The sequence below is a fragment of the Seriola dumerili genome, unplaced genomic scaffold (genome assembly GCF_002260705.1).
Source record: "Seriola dumerili isolate Sdu_G_001 unplaced genomic scaffold, Sdu_1.0 BDQW01000052.1, whole genome shotgun sequence".
Classification (NCBI taxonomy): Eukaryota; Metazoa; Chordata; class Actinopteri; order Carangiformes; family Carangidae; genus Seriola; species Seriola dumerili.
The window spans coordinates 5,710,896-5,730,874 of NW_019174307.1; the positions used below are offsets into that span (position 1 = coordinate 5,710,896).

The window sequence follows — 19,979 nt, forward strand, 5'->3', positions numbered from 1 at the left end:
TGGTCGGCCAAATGCCACATGACTGAGTTGGAGTTTCCCCATTGGCAGTAATGCTAGAGGGCTTTTAATTTGAAATGGTCACAGGAAGTGTTGAGTTGGTATTAACATGTAACGGCAAACAGGAGTGAATGAAAGCTAGGCTTCATACTAAAATACCGGTATGACCAAACTGTTGTGAATCCCAGAGGGAGGCTGTTCACTGTGAGGGACAAAATAAGAAAGATATTCTGTCACTCAAACTTTCTATCCGAGTGATTATTTTGCAAGTAAATGTAGCCAAAATCACAGCACAGTTTTTGTCTGCACATTATTAATCTTTACAAATATGTAAATGAAAATAGCGTTATTGGGATTTGGTTGTATAAATATACTGTATATGTGTGCACAGAGTAGGAATGAAGCAAACAATATAAAGGACTGAAAACAGCTGGCACTAGGCAGAATGTAAATAGGACACAATGATGTTAGTTGTTTACAGCTCTGCCACATAGTTTTCAACTACATCCTCAATTTTGCACATTGGCCATATGTGTTCCAGCCATGTACTGGGTTTTAAACTAGTCTTGTTAAATTCTATACATTAAATTAGAATTTTTAAACCTACCCCTTGTTAGGTAACTGACTTTTTAAAAAAAAGGCCTGAGGACACACACAACATCTTTCACAGTCTGACAGTTGTGAATCCCCACTTCCACAGGCCTGACTCAGGTCAGTGGTAGAAGTGGCAAAAGTAAAGGCTGAACTTTATGGCTCACATTTACAATTTGATTTAGAAACAAAAAAACACACTAGAGCATTTTTATTAAAGTTTACTGAATGCAAACGCTTTGCTGAGCAGGCATTTGCAGTGTTGTGTCAACAAGAAACATTAGCTTGTATACAGTATGTAACACTAACTACATTATAGGTTGCTTAGCTCTCCAACTCTTCAGTATTATTCAGTCTGGCTTTGACTGTTTAGAAAGATTATAACTCACCAGCACTGTTGAGGTAACAAAGGAGTGGCTGGAGGGAGAATGATTGTTTCTTGGACCTTTCAAACTCTGATTATGCCTGGGACAGAATTGTGAAATTACCAAGTAGTGTAGTGTGACCCACTATGCAAGTAGTCATGCCTGTGAAGTGACTATTGTTGCCTCTTCTGAACACCCCTTAAACCAGTCTTGATGCTCCTAATTGTCCATTAGGAAACAGTGTAGCCTTTGTCATGGTGGGTTCCACTGTTAAAAGAAATGTAAGGATCTGATACTGTTTTTCTCCTACTAACAATAAATCACACTCATTCTACTCCAACAGTGCAACGGGATACTGTTTCTATAGTGATCATGACTCCAATCACCAAAACTGCAGTAACAAGTGGGATGCACATATGTGAGCCTTATGTTTGTAGTTATATGTCAGGGTTATGTTCACAACTAAGACTACAGTGGAGCATGAGATGAGAAGGACATTTCAGCTGCAGCTAGATTTTGTGTCTGACCATGGTGGTGAATATGGAGCTGAGCCGTAAGCTAAAGCTCTCGATTTACATACTGATCTGTTTCAGTCTGTGTTCTGATTGGCGCCTATAGGCATGAGCTCTGTGAATGAGACATTATATATTTTATATTAACTGTGTGGCTAATAACTATGTGTATGTGTCATTCATATAAATGAAACCATAAGGAATTATTATCTGACTTTGCAGTTCCCCTGAGCTCTGAAGAGCATCTATGTGTCTTTCAGCTCATTGTTTTAGTTTTTACTTGATGGTTTTCGTTCACACCTATTGCTCTCACCAGCATTGTTTCCAGCTGCAGCGACACACAGACAAGGTTAGCGACTAGCTGGTGAACATAGTGGAGGATTTAGCAGTTAATGAGCCAGATATTCCTTCAGGAGTTGGTGGAGACCAAAACAGAGCAAGAGTGAAACAAGAGCAGCAAGTGTCCAGAAACAATCTCCAAATGAATATCAATGTTGCCCTGTATGTACTAGGTGGGTTAATAAGGAACTGTTTAAAACCTTCAGCATAAAACATTTTTTGGCCTGTGGGTGTCCTCAAGTTCATCAAACATTTAAAAATAGCCCACTTATATAACAGAAAAAGGAGCATTCACTCATAAATCAAACATGATGTTTTTATTAAATGGTGGTATGGTTTTAGACCAGTCAAACTGCTAGTGTTAAATGTATCTGATTCACAGTCTGGAGAGGTGTAGTTATGAGGAAGTACCCTCCCTGGTAAAGGGGTGGTGTTTTTTCTCAAGTATGGTATAAAAAAGAAAATAAGGTTTGAAAAATCTTGTTAGAAAATTGAAAATATGGAGAAAAGAAAAAAAACAGAGGGTCGAACCACCTTTCCCATGTTGAAGCCCGTTGAGGTCATTTGGACATCTGATTAGGATGCTTCCTGACCACCTCCCTGTTAGAGATATTCCAGACATGTCTGACGAGTGAGGAATCCATGGGCAGACTCAGTGCACACTGGAGAAATTATATGCATCTTGCGTCTGGCCTGGAACAATTTGGGATCCCCAAGATGGACCTGGAGGATATAACTAAGAAAAAGGGCACCTTAACTACTCTGCACAGGTGCCAATCTACAGTCACCTTGAGCCACACATGAATATGTGTCTAAAAATGATGGATGTAAGAAGAGGATCTTTGCCTTTAGTCTCACCAAAGCACTGGATTTTATTTTACTGATTCTCTGGTACTGCACCTGTCTTAATGACTGTGGGAGTATCATTTCCATACAACATGTAACTGTGATTGACAGATTGTGACCTCCTTTTAAGAAAAAAAAAAGTGTGGAGGTCACAACTTGGTAATTTCATTTTTAAAGAAGAGTCAGTTATTTCAGAAGACAGTTGGGGCATGTAGCTTTTTAGCAAACCTTACCCAAACAGAAAGTGCATTTGTTGGGGGCTATTTTCAGCCGTAACCACAAGAGAGTGCTTACAGCAGAAAGACAGCGTAAGAGAGAGAGACTCAAAATAAACTACAGAGCCCATGTTCACTTTAAAGGAACATGTCGCCCAGTGCAACAGTCTAGCTCATTAATGTATTTTTATTTTTATTAATTGTTTCTGGACAACAATGGAGCTCTGTGGCACAGAGGAATGAGCTATATCAGGATTTGGCTAGACAGACAATACTTGTGAGCAGGATTAATGAATTGTTTGTTTTTGTCTTTTGTCTTTTTGTCTTCTTTTTTTTTCTTTTTTTGTTCTTTTTTTGTCCAGGTAAGCCTACATGCCGCTGTAATGTTGGTTTCTCAGGGCCTTTCTGTGAGAGGAGGATTTGTGACAACTACTGTTTAAATGGGGGAACATGTGACATCACCGAGGGGAACCAGCCGGTGTGCCGCTGTATGGCAGAATATACCGGGGACCGTTGTCTTTACCGTGAGTCCTGCACTCAGGCATTTAGACCTCATGTGATTGACATTAGCCTCTCAAGTCAAGCCGCAAGCGAAACCACAACAAAGAAGTGCTGATCTGAATTCAGTTATTCTCCATAAATTCTATAGAACTAAGCATTTAAGTTCACAGAGAGTGTGGAATAAAAATAAGCCCCGAAAGTATTTTCCTTCTACAAACACCACATTTGCCTCTATTTATTTACAGATAAACAAAATCAAAATACTACCATCAAACAACCTTTGGGTGTTTCTGTGCTGAAGTGATAATGTATTTTCCTTTGCAATGCTTTGACATAATGGGTTGTGGGAAAACAATTTCAACTGCACATCATTAGTATTTTCCTACTCTTGCTTGCCCAAGGGGTAATATGTTTTCATCTGTGGCTAAGATGTCATTTGATGTGGATAATTAAGTCCCATTAAAGCCCTGTACAATTCCAATCAAAACAGCTTAAGCTATGTTCCCAGATTCTCATTACACACTACTCCCTCTCTCTTATCTCTCTGAATGTGGTACAGACATCTGTCATCACTACTGTGTGAACTCCAAGGCCTGCACGTTATCCAGTAGTGGCTATGTGGAGTGTGTGTGTCCTGCCAGGTTTGAGGGAAACAAGTGCGAGGTGGACAAGTGTCTTCGATGCCACGGAGCTCCCTGCCTCATTAATGAGGAGACAGGAGATGTGGTTTGCAAGTGAGTGCTGGGTATCTACTCCCTATTCTTATCTCTCATCCCTTTTGTTATAACACTAAGGCTTTATAGTCCTCTTCATTTAAGGAAAATGCTGCTGGCTGGATTTGATTAAATCTCAAAAATGTATTGGGCCACATACCCTACAGCAATTTAGGTTTTGGTAATGTCAGTGAATTATAAACCAGATGAACTTATATGGATTATCCGTATGTTTGACAAAATTACCAATGAGTCATTTTTGCTTCTTGTAAAAGTGTAGCTTTCTGCTTGTCACTGACATCCATTATTTCTTCACCCCCTAGTTGCACAAATGGCAGAATAGCACCAAGCTGTCAACTCTGTGACGGATATTGCTACAATGGAGGCACCTGTCACCTGGACCCTGACACCAACCTGCCTTTCTGTCAGTAAGTCACTGCTTAATGGGTAAGGAAAGTGGGGAAAAAATTGAATGCTCTCCACTATTATTCACTCTTACTGTTTACATTCACCTGCTGGCTTTGTGCTCCAGAAAGCCTGGCCTTAGAAGCAGAACTGAAAATCATCATGGGATGAAACTTTCCTGCTTTGAGAACAGTACGAGATAGATGTCTTCCTCTGGAAAGAAATCTCTGAGTTGAGGGAAGGTTTGATGTCACTATGTGGAGGCCAAGGCACAGCAGGGGTCTGAGTGCTGGTACATCATCTTATGCTGTGACACCTCACTGCAGCTTAAGGTTCTTAGGCAGATAAAAAAAATTATTTCAAACCCCTTCAAAGCTTGCCATTCTGAACATATCACACTGTTCCTCCTTGCAGTTAAGAGCTGATGTCAGGCCTCTCTGACTCTCTTCAGTAGTAGGTTTTTAGAAGTTTGCTCTCTAAAAAATGAAGCTGAGGTGTGTGTCAGTGGTTGAACATGCCATGAAACTCAATGGCAAAAACTTGTAGCAGACAATAGTTTGACTGGCAGACATGAGGAAATCACTGTGAAAGGGCTGCCCATAGATTAATACCACCTCAGATATAATCACATGCATTGCTGTGTTAAACTCTCTCCAAGGAGCAAATTGGAAATCCATTTCAAAAGCCAACTCTGTATTTTTTAACTGCCCATTGTCCACTGTGGTTATGTTGAAATTGGTGGTCTTCACTCACAAATTCCTGGGGATAGAATCAATTTCTATGCAAATGATCCCATCTTATTCAATGAGGTTAACGGATCCTGATAATGTGGTTTATCATTTGCTGCAAAGAACAGAGATTATGTGAGATGATGGATATGTCTGTGTCAAGAAATCATAACGTTTGACCTTAATACTATTTCATCAAGTCTTCCAAAAGTGTAAACCTTGCAGGGTAGAGCCGCTTCAATTGTAATAATAATTCTTGAATTAAACTCCTAAAAATGTTGATTGAAAACTATGGTAAACATCCAAGCCTTCATGATTCACAGTTCAAATAAAGTCCTCATTTATCTCAAACTGCCTGTGCGCCTATGCCTATGTAGCACCTCAGTTAAGCCTCTGGCATAAACTTAGAAGTAACTAAAACTAATAGAACATAATTGATTAGAATATGACAGTGGACAGCACAAATATCCGACCGTCTCCGTTTGGTAAATATTACACACATTACCTGCCTATTGTGTGATATAACCATGGATTTAGTCTTTCAATCCCAATCACAAAAATAAAATGTTTTCTATATATGCCCCTGTTGATAGTTGTACATGTGCAAAATTAGCTAAAATGCCATCTGAAGAGGAAAACATCTGCTGTGAGGAAATACTAGTACATTAAATGCCTGTAATACTACTGGCATAGACTGTTTTGGGAGAACAAGCTGAGCTTGGGGTGGATGACGTCAGCTTGTCACGGAAGTAGAAATAACCGTTTGAAACCTTGCGTTCAGCGCAGTCTGATGTCTCAGGCACTTTACTCGTATATACGTTAATCTCATTAGTTAAAACTTTGGCCATGTTTAATATGGACATCTGACATTGTGACATGAAAGACATATATGACAGAAAATAAAGAAAAGGATGTTAGATCCCCTTTAAATATTCTTTTTTTTCAGTGACTCATGAGACACATGGCAAATCAGAATTACTGAGTGCTCATAGTTATGAAGAAGTAAACTGCAGGTGAATGCAAGGTGCTCCAGAAGTTAAACTGATCAACTGCAGACAAAGGGAAGCCTCAGGGCTTACTTCAGGCAAACTCGCACCAAGCCAAGGATGTAGTTAAAAAGCCTTTATTAGTTATGGTAAATCTAAGTAAAAAAAAAAAAATCACAAAAAGGAAAATGCAGACCAGTTTCACCCCCACTGGGTCTTACAGAGCGTGACTGGAAAGAGGAGATTCTTGTTTCTAGTCATGCCCTGAGGCTTCCCTTTGTCTACCAGACAATCACAGTGACTTTGCAATTGCACTTGTGAGCACAGTAGTGGGAGTATGTCTTTTTTTCTCTGAAAAAGATGTTCTTGATGTGCCACAATGTTTATGTGACTTTGACTTTTTCATTCTATTTCTAAATAACATTCTTTCCTGAGTAAGACAGGACCTAATGGACCTCAGTTTGAACAGGTCCCATGTTCTTTTGAAATTAATTGACATACTATGGTTTTATTGTTAGAGGTTAGTTCAGTTAGAGTAAACCAGATAAAGGGATTTTGCTTACTCCCTTACTGTATAAATAATGTTGCTGCAAAATCGACATACAGCAGTAAGTTTAGGCTCTAAAGTTTCCTCCTCAACACTCCACCACTTTGAAATAGTGCAAATCCTTTCTACACTGATATGTTTTTACAGGGTTGAATCCGTTCAACAAGTCAGAAGAAAGTTCACTCCTGGTTGTCAAACTGCAAAACAATTATAGAGAGCCAAAGTCATAACGTCAGTTCTAGGCTAGCTACCGTTACTACTGCTCTCTTCTCAAGCCACTTTTCCAAATTTTTAGCCGTAACCTCTGCTGCCTAAAAACTTCCTGCTGTTTTCACAGACATGTCTGGACTAACTACGACCCCTCAACTCACTTATGGACCCGCCTCTTTTGTCGAACTGTGATGTTTAGCGTCAGTAGTTCTAGGCCTCGGAAGAAAAAGTGTTAATTAAAAGGCAGCTAAAATACGAGATATTGAATAAGTTCAGATTTAACTTCGGCTCTCTATATGACCATACTTTTTATTTGTTTTTTCAAATGCTCCTGAATGTGTTTATGGATCACTTTAAGACTGTTGACTGGCTGTCAACGTCATAGTGTGATTGTGTTTTGTGTTTTTCTGTTTTTGATAGGATGTGATATTTACAATACAATATCTTCAACAATGTACACTATATGATTGTATTTTTAAAACGTCTTACATTTTGATATTTTGGACATTTGGATATTTTTTGCCATCCACAACTATATGAAGTTAAGTGAAAATAACATTTTGCTTTTGTGTTGGTTTTCTTTTATGTTTGTTTTTTTTTGTTGTTTGTTTTATTAGTTTTTTGGTAATATATTGAAAACAAATCTTTGTTAGTCTTCTTATTACAATCAGATACCTTGTTTCTGAAGAAAATACACATCTCAGAGGTGAGAGCCCTGTAACAGACTCTTCCCCTCACTTGGTGAGCAATGAAGTTGATTTGTCTTCATATTATTTGTTTGCTAATTTGCTTGATGCAGACACAACACTGATTTACTCCATCTTATAACTGAAGCTGCTGAAGTCTCCATTCATCAGGCAGTCAACAGTTCAACAGTATACATTCTCTGGGCCCTTTTATCACTCCCAACACAATGTTTTGCAGCTGCACGTCAGGGTTCAAGAACCAACGTTGTGATGAGCTGGCCAACCCCTGCGATTACTTCTGTCAGAATGAGGGGATGTGCACATTAACAGCTCTTAACAAACCACGCTGCAAGTAGGTCCCTCTCACCTCTCCAGCTGTATTCAGAGCCCACTCACCCCCTTTTGTCCACACCCCCACCCCAACTCCATCCGGCTTCATTCCAGCCTCAGTCGAGTACACGGGCTCTTTGTCACAGTGCTGCCTTGTAGCAACTTATCATGTAATAAGTGATGGATAGAGTAATGACTTGTTAAAAAGTAATTCAAAATAGGCTGAAAATGGTGAACTGAAAGATAATTTAATGACATTATGTTGCACTAAATTAGGATTGCTTTTATTCTGTTTGCATAAGTCTGCGTCTTTATTGAAGTAGGTTTTGATTGACAATCAATCAAATGACCTAGTAAATTATTACTATGTTACTGAGACCAACAGTAAGTTTTCAAACACTGTGTTTTCCTTTGTGCTTCTGCTCGCCTTGACACCAGCAACGATCACAGCTGTACTTCACATTAACACAATTGAGAAAATATTTTCTCACACATTCATTTGAACTCTTCTATTAATAATTTTGACTTCAAGTTAAAATTATGCATTACCTTAAGATGACTGAATTAACTGGTGGTGACTATCTGAATTTTTATTAGGACTATTATTACATTATATTTGAATTATTGTTGTGAGTTTTGAAATTATCTTTTTCTTTTATTTAACTAGACAGTCTCTGAGATATTGTGTCTCTTTTACAAGAGAGACTTGTCCAAAATGGCAAGTAAATAAATTATAGCTTCTTTAGATTAGTCACTAATTAATGCAGTAGCCTAATGTGCTTTAAAGGAGTAGTTTCACATTTTGAGAAATATGCACATTTACTTTTTTGAAGAAAGTTACATGAGAGATTGAAACCATTCACATTTATGTACCGAACTGTACCTGTGTTCTGTTCTGTTCTGGAAGCAGAGGGAAACAGCTAACGTGGCTCCATCCTGTGGTAACATAATCCAGACTTCCTGGAAACTCCACTAGTTTCCTGGCAACCTCACAATGACTACAACACCCTCAGGCCAAATAGTACTAGTTCAGCAAAAAAACCCCTGTAAAACTGCAACATGTCATTTGTTTTTTGTACAGATTAAACAAATAAAATGAAACATGTTAGATATTGAGCTTTAAAGGTGTTGGTAGGCAGCTTTTGCCAAAATGTTGAACTACTCCTTTAAGGGGAATATTATAGTCAGTGGTAGCAGCAGTAGTAGCAGCTGCAGCAGTTACATACAGTAGATTAAGACATTCATACGAACTAATATCCTTTACTTATATTTTACCATCCATACTTTATGGTATTTTTGTCATATTTTGAGCAGGTGTTAGCCGGTATGGCACTTATTACATTATAAGTTGCTGCATGACTCTGCACCTTTGCTGCCCCTCACTGCCACCCATTCACCCATCTCATGCAGTCCTCACACAGCACACAGAATCAGGGGGGGAACTGGAACGTGACACTGTCTTTGTGATGTGGGCATCAGTCTGTACATTTGCAACCTGTGCATGGTGGCAAGTTGAATATGTTATTGACCAGTCAGCACGTATGAGTACCGTATACCTTAGTAGGCCGAACATCTTATCAGTAGTTGATGTTTATCTTTAATGCCTTCAACACAGGTTAAGAGAATTTATTCATCAGGGAATTAGTCTTTTCATGGTTTCCGCTTCCTGAAGCAGATCAAACTCCCCATTGCCCCCAATTTCCCATTAAAATTCATGTTGTTGTGACATTTTGTTCTACGAAGCTGTGATTCATTTCCTATGTGTATGGGGCTGCATTCTTATTTTTTATAGCCTGATGTTCTGATTGTTAGAGTGCATGTAATTTAGAGTAATTTTATTCTGTCATCATCCAGTCACACCCACCAGATCACTCATGCTTTACAGACCCATCTGCGTCAGTCGTGTGAAATTAGATATCACCTCCTCTAACAAGGGTCATACATCACACCCATCGGAACCCATTGGAGCACAAATGAGATGACAACTTGTTGCCCCGCTGTCATCCTTTGATTTTTTTCTCTAAAATGAATAAATTTACTCACACTGTGTGTGGACACAACATGTATATACATAGTGCTCTCTCTGCAGGTGGTGTTTTGTTTGTGTTGGATCAAAGCACTTCATAGCAAGTCTGAATCATAATGTGTTGTATATGTAAGCCACAGTCACATCATACTGTAGTTCATTTTGCAAAGGTGTCTTCTCAGCAATCTTTCTTCTATGAAAAGTATGCTAATAATGAATTATTTATACTCTCTTTTGACCTCCTTCAGATGTTCAGCCAATTGGGCAGGAACACAATGTGAGAGACCCGCCCCTAAGAGCAGCAGATCAGACAATACCAGCGGAGGTGAGAACTGGGAATTTCAAGAAGCCTCATTATGAAGCCTTAAAATTCCTGTATGAATAAATGTATAAGGCATTTTTACATTACAGGTAAATGATTTAAATGACTACTTGATCACGTGAAAATATCACATTCTTAATCATCCATACATTTTTACTGACAGGTTTATACTCAAACTCCATGCACCACAATTAGACTTGGTCCTGATTGGCAGCCTAACTAAAGAATTACTGGACTCCATCCAAACTATCCAGTTTGCGTTATTTGAACAGAAAAGCCTTCACAGGTTTATCTCGTTTGAATTGGAGGAGCTGCTGTTGCCGGCCCAAGGTTTAGTGATATGTTCTGTTTCAAGCTCATTCTAGGAATACAATGAAGTCTCTTGAATAAAGTGAACAGATTTCCAAAAAAAAACAAAAAACTATAACATTCTGGTCCAGAGCTCTACATATCATATATTCTTCTAAACCTTATTTTTGAACTAAGAGTTTTGCAGCTGATCAAATTAACGCACATCATTATAGTTACACATTTACGCAAGAAATACCGTGCAGTCAGCTTAACTCAGTGAAAAGAAAACACATTTCCTAAGGTGGCTATTTTGCAGCTAGTGTCACTACCTGAACTTGTCTCAGCTCCTTTCAGTCATTACTCATCTCTCCACACCATCTCTCCTCTTGTCTGTTCCATAGGGAGCATAGCTATCATTGTGCCTCTGGTCCTGCTGGTAATCTTGATTGTAATGGTGGTAGGAGGTGTTTACATCTGCAGACGGAGGCAAAGGTAAGTAAATAAATAAATAAAGAAAACATGAATAAAATAAGAGGCTTCTAAGCAGCAACAGATGATGAGAGATCCAACACCACACAGCTTTGAAGATGAATAGATAACTTTGATTTATAAATGAAAAGTTTGTTTGCTTGTTTCAGTATGTTCTGCAGAAGACCTGACTTCTGAGTCTCTGCTGATAAATCAGCTTTTACGTCTGCCCCGCAAACTTATGTATTCAGTGTGTGCCAAGTGGTGAAATGTGATTTGTTGAGTGGGACAGTGATGCGCTGTACAGTGTGTTGACCTGCATGTTGTGTGTCATGTTAATGATGGCTGGCTCCACACACCACAGGGGAAAACGTGTACAGAGGCAGCCCATGACAAACGGCGGGATAAACGTGGAGATTGGGAACCCGTCATACAACATGTATGAAGTGGACCATGACAACCATGCTGATGCAGGCAGCCTGCTGCGACCCAACTTCACACTGGACCCTCACAAGGTTGGCTTCTTGAACTCAATATTAAACCAACCAGCAGCAGACTGACATATGTCTGAAAGTGTTTGAATTGATTTAGCCAAACATGCTTTTGAGGTGGTGAATATTCATGTTGAGGCATCTATTTTCAACTAGTATTAGAGTTGATATTTGCATTCACGTCTTTTAAGACATTCTTTATAAATACTGCAGTGTTGAACAAGGGAGTGAGAGGAGTTGATTTAAGTGGCCTTGACTAGTGCCGATCCTCACCATACCTGCTAATTATAAAAGTTGTTGCAGGGCCATCACTGCTAAAAAAATAGTGGTAACCTATTGATCACACCCAACTGAACCTGCACAATTTCCTGTGCTTCAGTTAATTAAATCTGCATCTATGAATGTGAGTGCAAGAATCTACACAACAAGCTCTCTGTAACTAACTCATCAAGTTTTTGCCAAAGTTGTTTAATTGTTGGAAGGAGCAAGGCGACCGACTACCATTTCCAAACAATCTTCCAGCTTTATAAAAAAAAAAAGTTTGTGTTCTGTTATTGTCTCTGTTTCAGTAAGTAAGTGTTATAATATGATATCTAGCATTGGGATCCATGAAGCTGAATTCCATTTTGAAAATATTTTGTAAAAGCTGGCTAGTGGGCAGGAATGTACAGATGCCATGAACCAATAGGACTTTTCATCTGGCTGGTGATTTATTCTGTTCATGGCCCTCAGCCCCACTCTAACACTCAGCATAGCAAATGAATCATAACACCTTCACTGATGTTGTTCTCTAGCTCACCTGCTAGAGCTTCAAGCCTAATGCTATTGCGTCTTGCTCTGCCAACTCTGTCATCTGCTATTGTCAGTCCAATCTGGCTGTATTTTGAACGGAGACATGCTGGCTTGAATCTAAACTAGCTTCTGTATTCCACTACACTCTCTCTGTCCCTCTATAATACCATACTTATTTAATGCAATACAATTTAATTCAATTTATTTTGATTTGAACAGTCTTCAAAAGCCTTATAACCCACAACTGGACTGATTATAAAGTTTGCACATGTAGATAACCAGTAGACTGTGATAGCTGTGTGAACTTAACACATAAACACAGACAGTGCTTGTTGTGTTACAGGGCTGGTGTGTAAAATCCAGTGACCCTCGCACCTTGGGCATGAATAATGTGCCCAAGGAAGTAATCCCTGGACAGGTGAATGTTACAAACTTCACTTCATGCTTGAGGAAAAAAATCATCCTCATTTAGATTGTAGGCAGCGGTGTGCACTGTGCAGTTACCTGGCAAATATTGTAAACAAGTTGATATGATTACCTGTACCAAATTTATGTTCATATTGAAACTTGTGTACCGAGTCAAGGTAACATCCACAGTCATTCATAGCTGTTCCCTGCAACATTCTGTGAAATCAGTTGCGACATCCTCCTACTGTCAAGTCAAATTGGCTTCTAAAGCTATTATGATAGAAAACCGAACCTGCATGGCTTTGTGTTGAACTCAACTACGTCCTGCATGCTGCCATCTGTTAACTGTACATGCTTGCTGAGTATGAGGCTTGTGCTTCTCTTCGCACCGTTTTACACAAATCACAACTTCAGTGTTTTCACAACACACTCAAAACATTGATTACAGTGAAATGTCCTTAAAGCTGCACTAATCATTTTTCTTATATATTAACAATGAATTAAATGCCTTTGTAATGTGAAGCAGAGTCACTTGGATACAAAGTGAATTCTAACAAGCTTTGGTTTTTCTGAAAACTGGCCTGCAAACTCTGTTCTTATCACCTTCGGTTCCAGACGCAGCAGGCAGCTGTACTCTTCGTGCCAAGCACTAGCTAGTGAACATAGTGGAGCCTTTAGGAGCGAAAGAGCCAGATTCTCATGACCAGACAGAGCTAAGAGAACAAACACAACTCTAAATGAATAATAAATGTTGTTTTATGTTTGCTGGATTTGATTAAAATAAGCAGCTGTTTGCTTCAACCGCTTTGTAAGGTGATATGACACATGTTGAGTTCTCGGCTTGTTCCGCTGCCCCCAAGTGGGCGAAAAAAGAAAAAAAACAATCTATTAATGCAGCTACAAGGCTTTCACTGTTGTAATCTATATAAATAAATATTTACCCTGTTTTTTGCCTTCATCTTCTTCCTTTCCTTCACAGCCCATGAACTACTCCAACCCTGTGTATGCAAAGATTTATATCGATGGGCAAAACTGCAGGAAGCCAGTCATCAGTATCGACGAGAGGAGAGAGCTACTCCCAAAGAAACTAGAGGGGACAATTCATGAAACCGCCGCATAGCCTAACTTTAAACTTTGTACTTCTTTTTTACCACAGTGTAAAATGTATAATATGAAGGAGGAAACAAGAATTTTTCTATTTCCTATGAGGCTCTTAGGTTTTACTGGTTTAGCATCAGCATAATGTCCTTGTTGGTGTGCTGAAGAGTTTTATTTTCCATTTACTGTTTGCTTTCTAATGTTTGTCAAACATAAGTTATACAGCGCTATACTGTATACTGTATGACACTGAAGTAAAGCTGCTGATTTGCAAAAACTTTATTAACACCATAAGCCACACTTGTGCACAGTTTAAACCTTAAAATGCAGTGCTAAAATTTGTACCCATATCTGTTTCTAGTTTAAGTGGAATATGGACTCTCAATATGGTTTTGTGAAGGTAATGAAAGCAGGTTTGGCTCAATTTTTTGAACAAATTTAAGCATCGTATAGAAGAGTTACAAGGCTTTTTTTCTGGGTTTTTTTTTTTTTTGTTTTTTTGTTTTGTCCTTTCATCTCCTGTTACATACGGACCACAGAGCTTCACAACTGAGCAGTGAAGCTTGATACCTTTTTGAGGTTTTGTCTCTTTTTTTCCTCTGTACCTGACGGATCTACTGACTGGATTTCCAGTGAAGGCCATAATATCAAGATGATCTTTTCTCACACAGTATGTAATTCCATTGGTCTTCTGTCTTTTCCATTTCCACGGATTTCAAGCTCCATTCACCCTGTTTCCACAGTAATATACCATATGAACTTATCTTTCGCTGAAAGAGGTTGAAGCCCACCTTGAATGTTCTCCAATCAGATTCCCAGGTCCTGTACTGTACACTGAAAAGACAGATACTGAATACCATATTTTTCTAGGTCATATGTCAACAGATGGATTAAAGATGTAGGCAAGGAAGAGATTTACCACAGCTACAGAAAAGGTTATTAAGAGTTATTATAAAACACATCTGTTACTTCAGAGAAGGAAGATGATAAATATAAGAAATTTTATAATTTTGTATTTGATTTGTATGTTGTTTGGCTGCTTGTATTTTGAAGAAATGTACTAAATGTAAGTAATTTTTATATAAAATGTAAATCGATATTGAATAAAGGGGGCTTATTTCCACTTTGTGTCCCTTTCTCAGGCCACAACAGACCCACAAAATGCCCTTCAGTAGCCCTTTAAAATAGTTCACATCAAAGGGTGTTAAGAAATGTATAGAGTAATATATGACATAAGGTAAAAGTATATGTGCAGTCATATCAGCCTATTCAAATAGTGATCACACTGACTGAGTTGTTCCACATGGCCACTGACCTGACAAGTCAATCAGCCGTGTGCCGTCTCTCAACTGCTGCGTACAGGAAGGTGGCTGATAGGAGATTATTGGCCTCCCTGTGTGTGTAGGATGGCCAGCACCATTTGTTACCTGGTGTTGGGGACACAGCGTCAGTGCCACCTGCTGAATGGTAATTCAGTCTCCTTTTACTTTACTTACAATGGCTGTCTCTCCACACACTTCACCTCTTTCCTCACCATGGCAACCAGAGGAGACAGCAGCAGCACTCCTCCTCTTTCTCCATCTGTCTGTGCGAGCGGCTGGATCTGCCAGCACAGCCAGCCCACTGCATTTTGATGATGTACAAATAGATGCCACAGTTTCCAGCTCCCTGAATTGTCCTTCACATTAAACCTTGTAGCAATGAGGGCGTAAGTTACAAATCCCCAGTGATAACATGACAGTTCCAAAATACAGCGCTATGGGAAAAATGTTTATCAAGGATTGATGATTTTATAAGCCAACATTCATCTTTTAACAATTTATTTAAAGTCATCGATTTTGTTTTCTAGAGGCATTCCGTGTCTTACAGTGAGCGTCATCTGTGGACGTCATAAGAAAGAATGCAAACATCCATCCATCCCTTTTCTTCCGCTTATCCTCTAGTAAGGTCGCGGGGGGGGGGGGCAAACATAAGCATCCATAAACATTTTCAAATCTTTACCAATTCTTTGCCACATAAAAACAGCAGTAAAATTACTGAGGAACCTGTGTGTTTCTAATTAGTCATTTTTCTCTTTGATAAACTCAAGGCAGTGTGCCGAGAAGAAAATGTGCTGCAGTAACTTTAGCCAAGCAATGTGAACATTTTATTGTAACATACTGTGATGATTTCAAGATTTTTTTTTTCTTTTTTCAGTACAGGTTGTTCAAGGTTCTGGAAGTAAATGTCTTGTTCATTTTCAAACAAGCAATTTTAAGGTCAGTGGCATTTGGAGCATTTCCCAAGCTTGGATAGACATGTAATTCAACTGGTTGAATTGTCTGCACAAAGGATGATCACCCATAGGATTTGATTCTTTGATAAAAAAAGTAAAGCCTCTGTTCATGAAACCACAAGAAGAAAATTAACTACAACTCCCCAATAGCATTTCACTGAGCTTAAAATTCATTTTCTATTGCTGTAATGGGTGAGGTTTGGACCCAAAAGCAGCACCGACTAGGACCGATGATTGGTAATGACTTTTATTATTAGATGCAGGTAAATAAACACAGTTCAATTCAAAAGGGGAATGGCAGTCTTTGAGGGGCTTGGGGAAAATCCGAGGGCCCAGAATAAAGCTGTGGATGAGGCAGCCGTACCTGGCAGAGGGTAGGTCGGAACCGGGCAGAGGACCGAAAAACCAGCAGGTGAGTAACCCAGGAACACTCACGATGGTCGAGATGAGGACTCTGTCCCAGCGATGATCAATGGGGAAACGAGGAGAACTCACACGCTGCAGCAGCGGAGGTGGAGGACTCAGAGCAGCCCCGAGAACAGGCAGACGAAGACCAGGAAGAGGCAAGGCAGAATCGTGGTCAAAAACAGAAGGGCTGAAGTAATTACCAGGGCAGAGACGAGGCGGGTAGGTCGGGAGCAGGCAGGGTCGGAACCGGGAGATCAGATGAAAAGTAAACGCTGGAAAGTCTTTCATGGGAACAAAGAACAATCTGGCAGTGAGTGTGAAGGAGAGTGGAGCTTTTAACCAGGCTTGATTGCTGAAGAGCTGCAGCTGAGTGAACAGGTGAATGAAGTGACTGACGAGGTGGGTGTGGCTGGCAGATGGGGTGAGCAAGGGAGTGGTGAGTGGAAAACAACTGAAGGCAGGTATGTATGGAGGACAAACCATGACAATTGCTTATGCTCACAGATGTGATGACTCTCTCTGCGTCAATTTTAGATGAATCCAACACAGTGTTTTGTTTGTTTCTCTGATCCACACATCCACCTCTTCTTCTCAAAGGCTCATGGTTATTTTAGTAGTTACTGCCATCTGCCGTACCAAATTGCTGGCAGTTTGGTACGATGTTCAAAAAACAAAGTTTCCAGGAGCTTCCAGTGTTTCTACTTTGAGGTATATTCACCAAATTACAAAAAGAAAAAAAAAAAAAACGGTTTGAAATTGGAAACAAAAAGTACCTTTGAAACCAGAAGCTCCTCTAAAGTTGCTTCTCCACAGTTTAATGATGTAAACAAAGAAATGTGGCCACCGATATAAGGGCTGACAACTACAACATGTCATAAGTGAGTTTGAAATGTTTTAGAGCTGTCTATACTTGTTGCAGCAAAGTAGGATAAATGAAAAGACTTTTATATCTATGACCTGATAAGTATAGGTACTGTATACTGATGTACTGTGTACTGATGAGCCAGTTCTTTGAATCCATTCAAGGATGAATGCACATTTCAGTTACTGTAAATTGCACATACTCATGACTCATGAATCGATGACTTTAAATAAAATGCACTTTAATAGCATGCAGTTTTATAGGATATGATGAATACTATACCACTTTTGTTCTTCTATAAAATCATTGCAAACTAATTCAGCTGAAAGCATTAATTCGTTGGAAATGCCAGCTCAGCTCTGATGACACATCGCTGGCCACTGAATTAATGTTTTTGAATTGTTTTGGATCCTCATATACAATCACTAACACTGCTGAATGTGCTTGTTCTTTTTCACAGCTGATTTCCAACAGCAAGACTCCAAGGTGTAAAGTTCTTTTTTTGCATGAGTCCCAGCACATCAAATTGCATAATTTCCAAAAGTATTCTCCAGTTTTGCTATTAAAAAAATGATCTCAACTTCAACTATATCTCCTCGTCTTCAGCAGCAAAATGTTGGCTATTCAAAAATGATAATAACCTTATCAATAACATTAGATGAGGAGAAAAGCTCAGAAAAAGTGGGTGTTGAGCGGAGACTAGTTTGTCACTCATAAGGACAATAATAAACTCATTCTACAGTTTTGTCACTGGATTCAACAGCCATTTACTGTTTAAAAAATAAATAAATAAAAATTAGGAAACTGTACTGGATCATACAATTTCAGGTAATCCAGTAATTATTCTTCAATCATCAGCTTTTTATTTTGATAGTGTTAACTGTTGACTCTGGTAGTCTTACGTGATAATGGATACATCGGTGAAGACATATTACAGTATATGCCGTGTAATTGAGGCAAAGTGTTTTGGGACGTTGAGGCCATTGTAAAGAAGCACGTGTACAATACAAGTTCTCTCAACACAAAAGTTTTCACCTGACAGAGATCTCCAGCTCTACAGTGATAGAACTCAGCAGCACTAGGGGAAAAACATGAGGAAACAGCGGCTGGCCCACTCACTCTGCCCCTAAAGTGCATCAAAAGAAGAGAAAAACAGAAATTTGAAAACAAGGACTGAACTAAGAGATGGATGGCATTCCCCTCCCCTCACCTTGCTCATTGATTTTTTGTCTCCTTTCCACTTAGCAAGCATCACCATTCTCCTGCATAAACATCAGAAAAACCCAGAGGGCTCATCTCTCGGACAGAATCAATAACAGCAGGAGTCGTATTCACATTATAAACAACAGGTCCTGCATACTCATCCTACTGCCTGCGCCAAGGAAAGCTGCTTATCGGTCAATGTGCAGTGAACGGGAGAGAGACTGTAAGAGTAAGAGAGGAAGAATGGAGCGAAGGAAACAACTACAAACTTTGACTTTAACAGTGCTCTGGGGAAATTACATGAGTAAAAACTCATATCTGACCTGACTGACAGCAGCACATAATATTTTCATAACTAGGAATCAGATAAAAATGAGAAAAGACTGAATATTAGAAGAAGAATTGAAATTTTGATGCACAGATGATGATGAAAAGTCATCGGGATGCATCGTCTGTGGGACATGAATACGTACAAAATGTTCATCCAACCAGTTGTTGAGATGTTTCATTTTTGCCAACTAACTGACCAAATTTTCCATTCCTATAACCACACCACTAGTGTTCATGTATGGAAAACTTGTGTGTACAAAACTGGATTAAGGAAAAAAAAAACAGCTGGAGTTGCCTACCTTGCCTTGTGAGTAGAACATTTAATTTCTTAAAACTCATCAAAGTAGCCATCATTATTTCTTTGCTTGGACTTAAATGAACAGCCATCAATAAATTCAACAAGTAACATGGCATACCTTGCATGTTCACAATGTTTTGTGCCCATTTTGTTCCCACACAGGAATTTAATGCAACCAAACGAAGTCTATGTTCAGGCTTAATCCATGTAATCCAGTGGGCTTTTGCTTTAAAGATAAAAATGTTTCTTGGTAGTACTCCAAATGCCAGTAATGCCAAGCAACAATCATCAGACCTTGTTTTATTACACAAAACTATGAGCTCAATTTTTTTTTTATAGGGTCATGAATGCTTCCATTATATCTTTCATAATGTTTATGATTAAAATTCACAGTAAACAAGATCATATATCTGGAGGTTGGGAGTGAAAGGTAAGCATCATGACCTTGTAGAAATTGTTTGGGAATCCCAGGTAACAAATTATATTACCGAGAAAGTTTTTTTTATTACCGAGCATTTTAGTGCATATGCTCTGTCCTAAAAACACCTTTGAACTGCATTCTGAAGCTTTTATACAGACACCCATGTATGTAATTTCTCAAGGCTGTTCACCAAAGAATGGATCTTTTGTTCTAAAAATGTTGGTCAACAAGTCGTTGTATTTACATGCAGCAGGGACAGCCTGTTCTGTGTCCTCGCAAACCCTGAGTAATGACTGGATTAGGGGTGGGGGGGTG

At 39.1% G+C, this 19,979-nt stretch overlaps 1 protein-coding gene across 1 annotated transcript in view; it reads left to right on the forward strand.

Moving 5' to 3' along the window:
* The window catches only part of lrp1b (LDL receptor related protein 1B), a 265,608-nt gene extending 251,719 nt beyond the window's left edge, over positions 1-13,889 (forward strand). Inside the window, exons 88-96 of the mRNA XM_022741314.1 lie at positions 3,228-3,389; positions 3,926-4,100; positions 4,403-4,507; positions 7,880-7,993; positions 10,246-10,322; positions 11,012-11,102; positions 11,443-11,593; positions 12,705-12,779; positions 13,749-13,889. Of these exons, the coding sequence (XP_022597035.1) occupies positions 3,228-3,389; positions 3,926-4,100; positions 4,403-4,507; positions 7,880-7,993; positions 10,246-10,322; positions 11,012-11,102; positions 11,443-11,593; positions 12,705-12,779; positions 13,749-13,889 (1,091 nt within the window). The remainder of the gene's footprint in view (positions 1-3,227; positions 3,390-3,925; positions 4,101-4,402; positions 4,508-7,879; positions 7,994-10,245; positions 10,323-11,011; positions 11,103-11,442; positions 11,594-12,704; positions 12,780-13,748) is intronic.
* Positions 13,890-19,979: the final 6,090 nt, after the last annotated feature.